General features: G+C 33.2%; 2 protein-coding genes across 2 annotated transcripts; both read right to left on the minus strand.

Moving 5' to 3' along the window:
• Positions 1–1666: 1666 nt before the first annotated feature.
• Positions 1667–12386, minus strand: LOC136804062 (uncharacterized). The gene is made up of 5 exons (XM_067060801.1): positions 11973–12386; positions 6693–7335; positions 3843–3920; positions 3212–3541; positions 1667–2424 (listed from the first exon to the last, which is right to left on the minus strand). Exons 2-5 carry the CDS (start codon positions 7299–7301, stop codon positions 1915–1917), a joined length of 1527 nt encoding a protein of 508 aa, XP_066916902.1. The 5' UTR covers positions 7302–7335; positions 11973–12386; the 3' UTR covers positions 1667–1914.
• Positions 12387–12476: 90 nt separating this feature from the next.
• Positions 12477–15916, minus strand: LOC136804064 (uncharacterized). The gene is made up of 5 exons (XM_067060803.1): positions 15710–15916; positions 14990–15121; positions 14015–14051; positions 13786–13847; positions 12477–13428 (listed from the first exon to the last, which is right to left on the minus strand). Exons 1-5 carry the CDS (start codon positions 15839–15841, stop codon positions 13084–13086), a joined length of 708 nt encoding a protein of 235 aa, XP_066916904.1. The 5' UTR covers positions 15842–15916; the 3' UTR covers positions 12477–13083.

Raw genomic sequence — 15916 nt, forward strand, 5'->3', positions numbered from 1 at the left:
ACGGCAAAGCTGAAGTATTTCAACAAAATAAATTTTCATTCGATAAATATAAAATTTCTTATAACCTCATCTCGATGGTGATGGTGGTTTAGAGTAAGGATTTAACGTTAGAAGCAAATTAGTATTTATACAACAAGCTTGTTAAGTACGAAAAGCTTGTAAAAGAGAGGGCTTGTAGTAGACTGGAGTCGTTTATAATGCGTGTAATACAGTAGTATAGGCGTTATATGATAATACGATAATTGTTACGGGATAATATTAGTTTGTATAAACGACTGGAAGAATCCGGTGTTCCGGCCTTATAGAACCCCCGGCTAGCTACGCAGAAACTTGCGTAGCGAGAAAACAAAGGGTTTTTTCTGAAAACAAAGGAAAATTTTTCTCGGACGGGGGTGCTTCCGTAAGAATTTGGCGCGCGAAAGGTAAGGAGAAATTAATTTTTGATCAAGCAACAACAAACTCTCAAAACAAAATGAAAGACGAAAAAAAAAAAAAATAACACACATCAACACACTTTTTTTTTCAAGAAAAGTTTTTTTTGAGCGGAGAAACGAGAAAAATCTTTCGAGAGAGAAAATTGTTGTGTGTTCTGATTTCTCCTTTTATGTGTTTCGACCAACGGTGTGCGTCTCGATTGTTTTTTCTAAACCAATCAAATCGATTTACGAAATCAAAACAAACCGTTTTTTCCGAACAAGCCCCCTAGATTTTTTTTTCATTAACAATAGCAAACCAATATTAATATGAAGCTTTTGGCTTGCACAAAGGTTTCTAGACGACTAAAATTTGTTCCCTCCATTACTTTTTGTTGTATTTCTACTATATCTGAATTAGTCGTCTAGCTTGCTAGACTAGGCTTGTAGAGACTTATTGAAAGAAAACTGCGAATTATGTCAAGAAGGTCATGATACTTCCGTTTTGTTGTTTTTCAATACAGTGAAATGACAAATAAATTTACGCGTGCAAAATTTCAATCGTGTAACTTGTCATGGAAACATCAACGTTGACTGCACGCATCGCGCAGATGGAACGCAAATTATGACTCTTTCCTTCACATCTCTGCCAGTGTTGTCCTGAATAAACCAGTGAATCAACTAAAAAGAAAACAGTCTAATGGGCTCTTCCGGAAAATGTTCGTACATGGGGGGATGGAGGATATAGTGTTCGGGGGTGGTGAAAAATTAACAAAACTCGCCTTGTCATTAAGTTTACCGGGGGTAAACTTGCTCTGTTTGGGGGTAATTTTGAGTATCAGGGGGTGTCAAACTAATGCTTATCCAGGGGGTTAGACCTGCTGTCCGGGGGGTCAAAAGTCACAATGACCGGGGGTAAATTTCCAAAAAATGTTATATCCCCCCCCCATATTCAATTTTTTTTCTGGAAAAGCCCAATGTTAATAATTCAATTTGATCAATCATAGAAATATCGATGTCAAGTGCACACACAAGAAAACAGAACAGCGAGCAGCATTTTGAACGGGAATTTTTTTAGCGAGAACTAATTTGGCGAATGGCAGCAGGTCAAATTGTTCTTTTTTACCAAATAGATTAGGGTTTATTTTGGAAAATTAGGAAAAATACTTTGGTGAGCGAGACTTAGTTACCTTAAGTTAAGGTAGAGTGTACAGTGCATTTACCTTAATAGGAATATTATAACAAGTAAGTCATTGTTTTACGGTAAAAATACTAAATATATTCTTTTGCTTTTATTTATAAGACCCTCTCCCCTCCTTTCACTCTCAGTCTCACAATCTCTCTGGCATTTTATATACATGAAAGGTCTATGTACAAAAAAGAGGAAAAAATAAACGCCTTCTTTTGGGCCCAAAACTTTCTTTTATGAATTGGACCAATGTTGCATCTAGTTTAAAACATTTTGGTTTACGTCATTCTCGTCCATAAAGCGATCCCATCTTCAATATTTATCTTTTTTAAGAACCTTGACCGCCTCTGTATAAGAGGGCGGACTGAGGGTGGCATCTATGCTAAGTTCACTGTATGTATCTTCACTTTCGTTCCCATGGTGATGCTCTGTGTTCGGATCGATGACGTCATACATTAAAGAGGAGACTGGTATCATGTAATTAGGGGTCTGGGTAGCAACTGACGTAATCTTTGTATTTTTAGATGGATCCCTTTGTTTAAGTAGTTGTTGTGTTTTGTGGCTGTGTCTATTCTTATGCCTTTTAGAATCTCGCTTTGCGTGATAAAGTTTTGTACGTTGAGAAGTGTTAGCTGGTTGACTAGTCTCAGTTCTCTCCTGTCTGAGGTGATGAGCAGCTAGTCTATGTGTTTCAGAGATATCATTGTCGTCGTCATTTTCTTCGTGAACGTCATTCTTGTGTCGTGTTTTATTGTCGTGTTTGACGGCTGATTCATTTTGAACGGTTGTCGATCCACGCTCGAGTCTTGATCTCGTGTATTCCTATAGTAAGAGAAGAGGAGGATAAAATTTCTTACAAGTTCCCTCTTCAAGACAATAAGTTGTGTTCGATATAGAGTAGGGTTAAAATTAAAGAGTGAATCTTTAGTAAGCAATTTCTAATTCTAAGCTAAGGGATCCAAAAGGATAACAACTCGCATGATTAGAATAAATGGAACTTCGAATTAGAAAGAGTTTATGGTAAATTCAGAATTCTCTTTCAGAAATACAACATCTTGGGGATTCTGATTCCATTTCGGGGATACCTAGAGACTTTTTTAGGGATCCACAAGTATTTAATAAGAGAAGGCGCAATAGGGAGTAAACTTTCTTATTCTAAACAGCTCCTAGTCAATGTCGGGTCGCAAAGTAATTCTTTTAACCAGTATAGATGAAGCAAAAGACTTCTAAAGGAGCGATCAGGGTTTATCTGGTGCATCTAGATGCCTTCCACGAAACTGGACAAAACCTCTATGGCTCTAAATATTTCTGTTTAACTCTTTTCCAAAGCTAAATATTCAATTTGCACTTTTTAAGCCGCAAAACAATAGAATTTTGACGTGTAAGAACCCATTTAGGAGATTTCAACTTGTCATCTATCTTGACTTTGGAAAACACAAAATCAGCATTTTTAGGTCAAATACTGAATAATTCTTGTTTTACTAATGCAAAATTAAATTCATGTGAAAAAATTTCCATCAACTGCGAAACTATGTACACACCACAATTGACCTTGGGTACCATGAACGTCATGAAGGGATAAAAAAACTTAAACAACAAAGAAACTTACCACTCGGTGATTTCGATTACGTCGTTCGCGACATAACAAAAAACCGGCAGCCGTCGCTGTTGCCAGGGAGATTAAACATCCGACACCAAACAAGATGCTGACACCATAAGCTAGCTCCTTCAGTTTGTCTTTTACAGCATTGCAACCTAAGTTTTCAGCAAATTTGAAGATCTTGTGATTAGGACCATAACAGGAGCAAATACGATCAAGTTCGTCAAAGCTGCATCCATTGAGCTGATGAAGTGAATCTTGAATAACACCAATGAGATAGATAAGACTGAAGCCACAGAATAATGTACATGCTACTGATAACACCAAAACAAACAAAACCTGAAGAAAGAAATTGATAAAAAATCCATATCAGCAACAATGGAATTCGTATATCAATGGACAGATATAAAAGAGAAGATGCTAAGGAAATATCAAAAAAGCATCAAAGGTATTAAAAACTTAGGACTTACTAAATATCTTTCCAACGATAATTATTTTATTACAAGAGGGATAAAAATCTAAAATTGTGTGCTAAATATTTCAAATTCTTTGGTTTTTCATGATTTTGTTTTCTTTTGATTTATTGTATTATCGATTGCTTTGCAGTAAACTGTAGGGGGGGGTAAAAGAAAATACTTACAAGTAAAATATATCTTCTATTGGGTAGGTGCTTATGTAAAAGATCTGTTACTAAGGCAATCAGACCAGTAAATATCATCTGAAATATCGAAAGATAAGAAAGGAATTATTAACCAGTTAAGTATTTGCAATGATGTAAACGTTTTTTTATAAGAACATCCAAAATTTTTGAAGCCTTCGGATGTTTTAACTTTTTGAGTTTCGAGCCTAAAAATGTTCTTAACCAATCGAGTGTTTTTGAGTCCATAAAGCCTTAAAATGTTCTCATCTTGTTCTTAACATTTTGGCCTTCGAAACCTTATGTTCTTATATACCTGAAAGGCTAAGGTATTCGACTGCAACCTTATATTGAAAGCCAAATTCTGAACCTATAAAGGATTTCTTTCCCATAGATTGAATCTAACCTAGCTATTGTTTTCATAGACTAGAAAAATGGGCAGTAAACACAAAAATGGGCGGTAAACACAAAAGTGGGGGGTAAACACGATTCAGCGAAATTGAACGAGGTTTAATGACTTCCCGCTTGGTTGGGTATACGAAAAATGGGCGGATAAGGTATAACAAATTCTCGCTCAAATTTTAGTTACCAAGGAAATTCTTAATTGCTATTCATCAATCAACATTTAATAAGTAACCAAACTTTTAAAGAATGAGAAATAATGCCATTAGGAAATTGTTGAAATTTGTAGGGCGCTCGTCCTGAATAACATAACACCCCGGGGATACTAGGGTTGGCGGATGAGGGGTATGTGCGGACGAGACGTCCGAAAACCGATCCCTAGAGAGACTTTTTTGAAAGATTTTCTTCGATTTTTGAAAAAAGTGGTAACCTTAGCGAGACTTTTTTACAATTTTTTCACTTGAAATAAAAAAAAAATCCTAAATTCCGACTTTTAGAGAGACTAATTTAAAACTTTCTGATTTTCCCGAACCTTAGAGATGCTTTGAAGGGTGAAAAAACCAACTCTTACAGTCTGCACATACCCAGCACTCATTTTTGTGTTAGTACCCCCCAGGCGTAACACTTTATCCTGATACCCCCAATTGTAGTGATCGAAAGGCATGAAAGAGACTATGAAAAGAAGACAATTGGTTTAGGTACTGCATTGATTACTTGGCGATTCCATGACACAAAACCTTTACCTAAATTCGGTTTGTATCTTTTTGTTATTTTCTTGGAGTGAGGAAGAAAACTAAGGGGAATTCCATTTTAAACACTTTTTTTAACGAACCATTTAATTTTTGTCGAGTCTCATTGTTCTTACCCTGTTCTTATAGCATTATAGGCTTTTTACCCTCAAACTGCTTCATATTTAGTCATTCCCTACTAATGTTTGTTTCTTCTTAAATTTTTGCCATTTTTTAGCCTCATAACATTGCTTGTTATAAAAGTGTGGAGACAGACGTCAATGAAACACAAATAGTTCCAGTAATCTAAATATCTATGTAGTCGTTCACATGACTAAAAAGGTTAAATCTCAAAATTAGTACCTTACAAAATTTAAAGTTTTACTGTGGTGGTCATCTTTGAGATTGACATTGCCCTTTTTTTCATGTAGAGGAATAATCAATGTTTTCATATGGCAAAAAAGACCAATCTCAAAGGCAGAACAGAATTGCAAGATTTTCAATTTTCTAAGACACTTATTTTTAGTCATGTGTACGACGATGTGATGTATGGACCCAGTACACCCTTTTTTATAAGAGCATCCAAAATTTTAATAGCTTTCGGATGTTTTTAACTTTTTGAGTTTAAGCCTAAAAATATTTTTTGTTTTTATATTTTCTCCATTTTGTGAGTATTTTCTTTCATTTTCCAAAAAAATCGGGTGTTTTAGAGTTCGCAAAGCCTCAAAATGTTCTTAAAATGTTCTTAATATTTTGTTTATTGATGCATGTATAGGATGAGCAATGCCAATGTGAATTATCAAAACGAGAAGTTCTGGAAAATCAATAAATCTATGTAATCGAAGAAGAAGAGGAAAGAGAAGAGATAAATTTTGATTAATTGGGCCAAGAATCTTTTTTAAGACTTTGAAAAAAGTCAGTAATAATGATGTGGAGAGATTTTTTAGAGTGAGTCACTTATTACATCTCAGGGTGCTGAGTCACCATAACAAATTAACCGGAACAAAAGAAAAGAAGTTCATAAGGTAATATCAACTGAAGCATATAAACATAGAGAGAGAGAAAGAGGGAGAAGAAGAAAAGATTGAAGAAGAAAAGAAATTAAAACTTATGAAGTAAAAAAACAGTGCGAAAAAGAATTAGTAGATATCATTTTCTTTTTTGTTTTATAAAATTTTCTGCTTTTCATACTTCTTTTTCTTATGGAAATGTTGAAATTTTTTATAAGGCGGAAGCCCTTGGAAGCGAGAGAGGTAGCAAAAAGCATAAGGATTGAACCGCTGTTGTGTGTAAACCCTTCTATAAATAGGAAAGGAAAACTTCACCTCTAATTTTGTTGATCGAAAAAATGGGTTCAACAAAAAATGCTTATTCCTAATTCCGAACTCAAATTTGAACTTTTTTAAAAAGTATCTAACGAAAAAAACGAACTTAGGTACACACCCTCTTTTAAAGTAAACGATTATCTGATAATACTGACGAGAAATGAATACAGTACAGCTAAATAAGTCTGGGGTGTATGGAGACTTCAGAAACGAAAAATCCTAAAGATGGAAGTTCTTGAATTCAATGACAACTCATATAAGGGACTAGTAATGTTATAATATAGAATGACTTTCGTAATATGAAAATCATATTATAATAGAACAACGCATGCGTACAAGTCGATAAAAATACAGACAATAGAATAATCATAAGAATAAAGAAAAAACAGACTACCTACCGTCGTACATGGTAAACAGATTGGAAGAGGTCCTTGAACATAATTGAAGGTCGAAGCAGGAGCCAGTTGAAGAAAACTCCAAATACTGAACGCGTAGAGAACACCAACTAAGAATAACAAAACACCTAGGTATTTTACGAGACACGTTGTTGAACAAAAGCAGAATAAATTTCTTCTTCTCTCTTCTATTCCATTCGTTTCAATAAACCTTTGTTGTATGTTTGAATCATTTTCATTTTCTTTTGCTTTCACATTGTGGCAGATGTTTTGCTTCACTTCTTCTCTCTCAACACGCGTTCGTTCGTCGTGATGAATAGTAACCAAATCATCGTCTGTTCCGACTGATTCTTCATCCGAGTCCGGTCGTTTTTTCTCTTCGTCCGTATAATCAAAACACTCGTAATAATTGTCGTCGGGAGTCGGTGAAATAGTTGCATACGACGATCGAGTTGAACAGGATGTTGATTTGTCGGAAAATCTCGTATTTTGAGGGTTGACTTCACATTGTAGAAGGATACCGTTTTTTTCTAGAAGATCTAAAAGATCGAGATCTTCATCTTCATGCAATTTCGTAATAGATGACATGCTGGAACGATTTGATGATGCCATAGTGTGTTATTGTTCAATTTCTTGCTTTCTTCTTCTGAAATGAAATACAATCCATTAAGAGGTAACAAAACAAAGATACTATCCCCAGATTAGAGTAAATCTATGTATTTTGTCCTTTTCACTAGTCAGAAAATCTGCTGTATACTATCTTTGCTTTCTGATTTGAATGATGGCGCTACTATAGGAGTCTTTACTTTTCCCCCCATCAGAAATATTAAAGGCAAAAAGTAGTTGAGCTCCAGCTTCTGAACTATGTTGTCACAAGGAAATACATGCTTTTTTAATAAAATTACACGTTTTTTTCTTTATTAGAACCTAGTCTATAAGAACATTGAGGCTGAAATTCGTCGAAAAATTAAGAACATTGTAAGAACATGCTCAGCCTCAGTTTGGGATAAAATGACAAGAAACTACAATTTTTTCCTCTTTTCAAGCAATTTTAACCAAACTTAGGGATGGATTTTCTAAAATCGAGAATCAAATATTGTCCAAATTTTACCAATTTTAAGTGCTCTTTATTTTGTATGATATTGTTGATTTAGAGTAGTCTGAAAAATTTAAACGCATTTAAGAACATTAGGCTGAAAATTTCTAAAAAAATAAGCACATCCAGGCTCAGCCGAATTTTAGGTGTTCTAATAAAAAAAAAACGTGTAGTGATTTTCCATTTCATCATGGATATTCTTAACTTTTTGGGAAAAAATCATCCTAAACTATTCTTACGGTATTCTTGGGTTTAGATCCCAATTCAACCTCAATGTTTAACATGCAATACATACCTAAAACTCGTAAAAATGGCAGTGGAAGTTTTGAGCCTTACTTTGGGGATAATTGGCAATTTAAAGTTAAAAAAGGCTCTAAAATTGGCATTCTTGGGTTCTGCTCCGGGGGGGGGGGGGGGGGGCAGCTGGGCAAAATGACCGATTATGTGTGGGCCCTAAGGGTACCTTTTCCAAGATGTTTAAAATGCACTGTAACAGACTGCAAGGGTCGGAAAAAGAAAAGATGCACTGTAAGGGTAGAAATTTCAGAAAATTCATGAAAAATCTAGATTTTTTGACCAAAAATGCTATTTTGACCATTTTTTTGCACGAAAAGGATTGAAAATTTGGGGGAAAATGCAGGGTATGATTTTCACCGATTTTTGCTGCACTGTAAGGGTGCAATTTTAAAAGCAAATTTTTAGCCCGCACATACCGTCAGTCTGCAAACCCAGGCCCCCCCCCCCCGGGCAAACTCAATGATAGCATATTCTTAATTTTTCAGCCAATTTCATCATTAATATTCTTATAAAGTATATTCTTATAAAAGAAAAACTGTGCATTCAAAACAGAAACAAGAAACGAGAACATTACCTCAAATGAGTGTTAATAAGGAAGTCAGACATACACATAAAACCGACCCCGTAAACCTTTCTAAGTCTTAATCTTTAAAAACTTATTTAAACAAATTGAAATCTTATAAATTTAGAAAAAGTCAATTTGATGCAATATCTGTATAAAATATCAATATCAATAAAAGTGTTTACTTTAAAGTTGAAAGGCCCCTTTAAAAATTACCATAAAAAGAATTCAATAACAACCTTAATAAAAACACTTCTTAGGCTACGTCATATCTTCCTTCGTTTCGAGCGTAAAACTCCTACTCTATAGACCAAGAGTAAGGCCTAAAAGCCTGGAGCTGTCTATTGTGTAGACTACACATTTCTCTGCTCCAATAAACTAGTCTACAGTATATATGGCTTAGCCTACAATGATATACACGTTTCTTTATAAGAACAAACTATATAAGAATATAAGAGTTCGATGGTCAAAATACTAAGAACAAGTTAAGAACATTTCAAGGCTTCGCGGACTCTAAAACAGCCTGTTTCTTAGAAAAATAGGCAAAAATGCTCAAAAAATGGTGAAAATAAGAACATGTTAAGAACATAATTTTTTAGGCTTATAATTCAAAAAGTTACGAACATCCGAAGGCTCCAAAAATTTTGGATGTTCTTATAAAAAAAACGTGTAAAGTGAAAGATGAACAAGCCGATGCACGCTCTTCAATAAACCCCCTTTGGTTTCTACAAAACAGCAGTAGGGCATGCCAATTACCGAACAATTAACAAATATGTTACAAATATTTTAAAGCGAACTCCTTTAAGCACAAAATATTTTTTTCTGTACAATGATTTCGAAACATACAGTACGCATATCATTTGAAAAGCCATTACATTACACTAAACTGATAAATCAAGATACTGCCCTGAAAGATAAAAACCTTAGCCCACAAAAAAAGGAATGCTAAAAACAAGTAAAATACAACAAATTCAAGATTGTTAAAAATTCTAAAAATTCAAAAAATTCATATCCACCAAAATCTTTGAGTACCAAAGCAGCTGATATGAGAAAGCTTTCCTAAATTTCAATAGGTACGTTTATGAAATCTAAGCATTAAAATTTCTTTTAAAATAATCTAAATGGAAAATCTTAGCAGAAACAATTCCCCTTAAGTATAATATAAAGAACATAGGAATTTGATTAAAAAGTTCTCTCTTTTGGTAAAAACATATATGGTAAAAAGGATTATGGCTCAATAAATTTTTTAATGATAAAACCATGAATGGAAATTTTGATATTTTCTAAAGATATTGAAAATTTTCACCTCATTCTAAATTATTAGTATACTGCTGAAGAAAAACTACACCATGGTTTTTAAGCCAAAATTCAAGCGAAATTCTTAGGACGCTTAGTATTCTCAAAACCAAATTACATTTTAGATTTGACAAAATCAACATTATTAATTAAACAAAGCTCAGAGAGAAGCCAAACCAAAGAGTTACCGACAGAATAAAAACGAGCACTACAGTATATACAAGCCTCGTTTAATGTAACTTCCCAAAAGCTGACAAACTACATACAACTGTACACCAAATACCATACCTTACCTTATCTTAACCTCCTTGAATCACCATATAACCAAATAGTAACTCGAGAATAAGAAACAAAGTCGAAAAATCTATTTCTCTACAAAGAAGATCTCATTTTATAATGGGGCACGTGTGCTTTGATTGACTTAATAAGATCTCGTGGTTAACAATGAGCCCTTTTGATCATGTCTCAAATTAACATATAAATAAGAAATCAATATAACAAAAGAGTAAGATTAAATAACATGTATAAAATGGTTAGCAATTCTTCACACAGCCCAGATGATCAAATAGAATACAGTACCCTCCTATCCCCCTTTTTTAAGCCATGAAATGAAGACTTCAAATTGGGTTGAGATGTATTGCAAAAAAATATACTTCATACCTAAATTCATTTTGTACTAATTGGTCAGTCATTCAAAAATAAAACTTATACCCTCAACATTCAATATCGCTAAATTGTGATAGAAAAGATTAATCGAGGGTAACATCATAGATAGACCATAAGTAAAATTCGAAATAATTTAAAAGCTACACTTTCCATTGTCTAAAATCAGATAGATGCATCCAGATAATGTAGTGTTTTTTTTGGCATCTTCCATACAGTATATAGCCCAGAAGCTGGAGCTCGACTACTTTTTGCCATTAAAAATTCTGATGGGGAGGGAGTCCTATTGCAGCGCTAACATTCAAATCAGAAACGAAGATAGTATACGGCAGATTTTCTGACTATACAGTATAAAAGGAAGATAAAAAGTTACCAATTCAAAATCATCATTATCAACATCATCACAGCCATCATACTTAATAATATTTTTTACTTGTATCGAACAACTCATGAATAAAACGAAAGTATTTCAAAAAGCATCACCGACAATAATAAAGCTAGAGATAAAGAAAAATGAGAAAATTTTGATGTGGATAAAGATGGTTATCAAACAAAAGGGAGTCAATGCAGATTTTCTGTTTTGTTTTTTAAGAAGATTATTTTTGTTATTCAATGGTAAAGCCTGAATCAACTTTTTCAAACTAATGATACAGCTGGCTTTGTTATCGTCACGGTTAAAGTAACGAAAATTATAGAAATAATAATTTCAAACAAGACACGTGTTGTCAGAAACATGTTAATAGCTTTATAGTATAAAGTAATCATTTGTTAATTAATCAAGATTAATTACAGACTTCTTCCAAAATCCTCTAAACTAAGTTCTTCTGTGTTTAACCTTATACAGTAATGCAAGAACCATTTCAAAGGTTTAGAAGTATTATGGTTATAAAAGATTTTTCATGAACATCAACATGTTTGTTGGGGTTATCATAATCCATTTTCAATCAAGAATTTTAAATCTCAAGCTACGTCAAATAGTTGTCACAATATTTAAAAAGTTGTTTCACCTTCTTTAAAAACTACAAAGAGAGGTATTTCTTGATCCCCTGGCCGAGTTAATGTAGAGAATCTTAACCCTTAGAAGCCAGAATACGTATATATACGTTTTGAAAAGGCCATTTTACCGATACACAGTCTTTTGGTCATAACTCCTGACCACTTGCGATTCAGAGAAAAAAAATCTGCTATTTTTTGTAGCTGAGAGAAAGGGCTCTCCAACGATACCAAAGTTGATATCTGAATCGTTCGTCCTGGTCGAGAAATCGCCTTTGAAAGAATAAATTTCCAGAAAAAAATGATGAACTTTTTGGCCTTTTTCAAAAAAAGACAGCGGCTTTGAAAGGTTAATGAAAAAGACTACAGTACTTACATTTTCTCCAAAATCTAGTCGCTTCACAATTCTGATTGATCACACACCTTTCAACATGAACTACAAAATATAGAAAAAAAATATCACGACGAGTGAAATTACTTTGCGTATTGAACAAGCAGGTACTCTTTTATGTCTATTTAATAAAAGAAAACAATAAAAGAAAATATACTGAATGGTCAAAGGCCAAAGATCTGCAAAAAGAACATGTTGAAAATAAAAATGTTTGTTGAAAAGTTGAAAGGCATTGGGCGACAGAACGTGTAGGTTTTTTATAAGAACAATCGTTAAATTATAACTTCTGATAGAAACTTTCGTGCCTATAAAGAATCATATTGTAGAGGAAGCTTGGGAATCCAGGTATAAGACATGGCTGAAAAACATCATTACGTCAATTAGATGCAAAGTTTCTGAATGATCCATTTTAGAATAAAACGATTCTTTCAGCCAAGAATATACTTCTTTAGAGAGCAGCACATAAAATAAAATGATTACAAAATAAAATTTACATGGAAAAGTAAAAATTCTGACAAGACTTACAATGTGATTTAAAAAAACATGCTGAATAAAAAACGTATTTCGTTCCAATCTTTAATCCAGTCATATACTGCCTCTTGAAAAATGATCACTATAAAATAACCACAGTTTGGTTAACCATGATAAAAATTCTTTTGAAAATGACAAAAACCTGTCTATATAATAAACCTCGTATTATATATACTGTATTAATATTTTGCAGGATTTTTTCGCTTTGACCTTTTAACTCTAACTCAGGTAGATTATCTCTATCAACAAAGGTGAACACGTTGCAATCATCAAATTCAAAATCTTTAAAACATTCACTGTGTAATCAGAACTTTGTCACAGGTTGTATATCAACAAAATTCTTTAGAATTAAAAAAGAAAAGTCAATCAGAGAAGTATGATAAAAAATGGCTTTTGCGAAATTCCCATTCTTTAAATTATAGCCTGTTGGCACCTCACGTGTCACCACAAATCATGGTCCTTCCAGTTTCAAAGTGAAGCTGCTGCCCCTGGAAAGTTCCTACTAACTTTACACTTTTTACAGAAAAGATACAAAACCTTGGCCAGATGTTCGTGACAACCTTACTTAGGACTCTTGTTTAGATTTTTTGGAATCAATGATGCAATCATTTCTCTCCTCATTTTTATCTCCTCCAGAAGAAACTTTTCGTTTCCCTAGCCTTGATGATTCTCCAGAGATTTCATGAGGCCGAGAGACTTCACGAGGCCGAGAGACTTCACCCTGAGTTTTCTCTACAATTGTCTCTGTATGATTTGGTTCATTGTCATTTTTACTTTCCTCAGAATTACTGGATTCGCTAATATCAGTTTGTCTTTCTGTAACCGTTTCAGCTGTATTTTTTATTTCTGGGGTGTGCACTAAGGAACGGTTCGCTTCTTTTGTTTCTTCACTTGTAGTATCGGCTTTATCCTGAAGTAAGCATATAAACGTAGAAATAATATGAAGTAGCTTGATATTTAAATTCTTAGGATAATATTGATATCCATGCAATGGTGAAAAATTGTTTTATGAAAAAGTGACATTGTATGTGCTTCTAGAGGTATTGGTTGCAATTCACAAAAAAATATTAAATTTCCGACCTTCTCAATTTCTTCCCTGAAAATGAATATATAAGTCAAAATCAAATCTCTATGTGCCTTCAATACTGAGAAAACAAACAAATAATTTGTATTTCGAATCGCATTTTTCATTTCAGTGTTATTAAAGTGAAAAACTTAATATAGAATTAAAAAGTTAAATTTAAAACGTAAAGTTATAAATCCATACATTCACTTCAGCTTGGGGTGATTCCACTGCTGTATTATTTTGACTTGTAGTTGATGTTGACGCTAAAAAATAAAAGCAAAATATTTGACCATGACATTAAATTTGAGGAATTTCAAAACTTACTGAAAGTTAATTTGTTCACTCATTTCATTGATAACATTATCAGATAACCTATACAATGGCATAAACAATAGAGAAAAATATTACAAACAAAAATATAATACTAAACCTCCTTGCTCTTCTTCCTGATTTTTATCATCACCAGGCTAAAAAAGAAAGAGAGTTTTAAGGGTGATTACAATTGCAAAGGAATAGAAGTAACAGTGCTGAGTAATTTTAAAGTCCCCAATGCAGCCAGGGGGGGGTCGGTACTAAAATCTCAGACATCATGACATTTAGTGACGTGGTGGTATGCAAAAAAGCTCAAAAATAATTTTAGTACCATGTGTACTAAAATACTAAAAAGGGTGGTCTCTTAAAGAAATTTTTGAAAAATCTTAGTATTTTGTTCTAAAATCAGCCAAAATGGAGTTTTTTTTTAACAATTTTGGAAAAAATTTGATTTTTTTTTTCAGGAATTTTCGAAAAAATCTGCAGAAATCTTTCAGAACTTTTCCAAATTTTTAATATTTTTTGAAAATATTTTTATGTACAGTTCAGCACAGTTTAGTAATAAAATTATATTATTTTGCAGATTGATGCACTAAATTCGACTAGGTTTGTAACAATGACCCCATTTTGGTAAATTTAAAGCCGTAAAAGGGCAAAAAATGGGTGGTATCTATGTTAAATTGTTCAAAATAATTTTAGTACATGTGTACTAAAATAACATTTTCGAAAAAATAGGTGGGGGTATGTCAAAAATTAGCGAAAATCCTTTTAGTACTCATGTATGTCTGAGATTTTAGTACCGACCCCCCCCCTGATGCAGCATGTTTAGAATCGCAATGGAATTATGTTTATGTGATTATTTCCCTCTTACTGAGAAGGAAAACACAAATAATTAATGGTTGAATGGCAAGTCACAAAAATTGTAAAATATGTCAAATCAATTTTGCAGGCCAGTGATCAATGTCAAAACTTTGCTTGGGTTTAATTTCATAAACTAGCCTGATGACGGCTAATGATGTCCCTTGCAATTTTGGCAAAAGAAATTAGTGTGGATTTTCTGCCAAAAATACATTAACATTTAACAAAATTTTACAGCATTTGGCAGCTTCAACTTCTTCTCTACAGGATCCCAATATTTTCTGATCAAGTGTTCAGCTTCCAGAAAGTTCTTAGCTGGTTCAAACATGCTTGCTGCCCATTGAACTTTATAATACCTTTTACCATCCTGCAACAAAGAAAAAAAGGTGAAAGATCAATTCAGCAATTTTATTATTGGACCATTGACAGTTCAAAGGAAGTTCATCATGCAGTCTGGCTCATATCCAAATCAACAGAAATCAATGTTATTCAAAATCGAATTTACGGAATTTCAGATAATGTATCAAATAAAAACCGTAGCACTACATAAATCACTCATGCTGCTAATCTCTCTTCTGAAGGTAATTTTGAGATGAAAATTACAAAAATATCTTGAAACTCTCAATACAGTAATAAATTAAGGCAAGTCCTCATCCCCAAATATTAAAAGACAGATTATGTCTAATGTCAAAAGTAGCTAATGTCTATTTTCAGATACCATACTGTTTTGAATAAATCCCCCCAAATAAATGCCTCTCAGAAAACCAAAAAATTTAAAAACAGCTTTGGAGGTTTGTTTAAAATACGGTGCCCTGTGAAGATAACAACTTACTTCTATAAAGGGAAAACAATACATGCTGAAAGTATGTTAATAGTTAACATCAATAATTAGTAAGGCTATCAATAAGACTACTTTTGACAATGTTAATTTTCTCATATTTTTAAATTTAAGAACCTCTCCAATTCTTGTGTCCACAATGCGTTCTGGGATCATGTCACCATATATTTCACGCCAACGCCTTCTTTGTTCTTCTTCATCTTCATTATTTTCTCGCTCATTTCCCCCTCCTGATCTATCTGTACTCATTTGTTAAATTATTTTTTTTTTATTTTCTTTTGATTATTATTTTGAAATTTCAAACTTCATTTCTTCTGTAAATAA

This window comes from Clytia hemisphaerica, unplaced genomic scaffold (assembly GCF_902728285.1).
Source record: "Clytia hemisphaerica strain Z4C2 unplaced genomic scaffold, Clytia hemisphaerica genome assembly, whole genome shotgun sequence".
NCBI classification, from domain to species: domain Eukaryota; kingdom Metazoa; phylum Cnidaria; class Hydrozoa; order Leptothecata; family Clytiidae; genus Clytia; species Clytia hemisphaerica.

Excerpts from the sequence above, each read along its gene's own strand:
- LOC136804062 (XM_067060801.1), bottom strand. The coding sequence starts at position 7,301 with ATGGCATCATCAAATCGTTCCAGCATGTCATCTATTACGAAATTGCAT. Across the intron at positions 3,921-6,692 it reads TCTGTTTACCATGTACGACG|ATGATATTTACTGGTCTGAT; the intron begins GTAGGTAGTCTG and ends TCGATATTTCAG. Across the intron at positions 2,425-3,211 it reads GTAATCGAAATCACCGAGTG|GAATACACGAGATCAAGACT; the intron begins GTAAGTTTCTTT and ends CTCTTACTATAG.
- LOC136804064 (XM_067060803.1), bottom strand. The coding sequence starts at position 15,841 with ATGAGTACAGATAGATCAGGAGGGGGAAATGAGCGAGAAAATAATGAA. Across the intron at positions 15,122-15,709 it reads TGGACACAAGAATTGGAGAG|GATGGTAAAAGGTATTATAA; the intron begins GTTCTTAAATTT and ends TCTTTGTTGCAG. Across the intron at positions 13,848-14,014 it reads TCAGGAAGAAGAGCAAGGAG|CGTCAACATCAACTACAAGT; the intron begins GTTTAGTATTAT and ends TTTATTTTTTAG.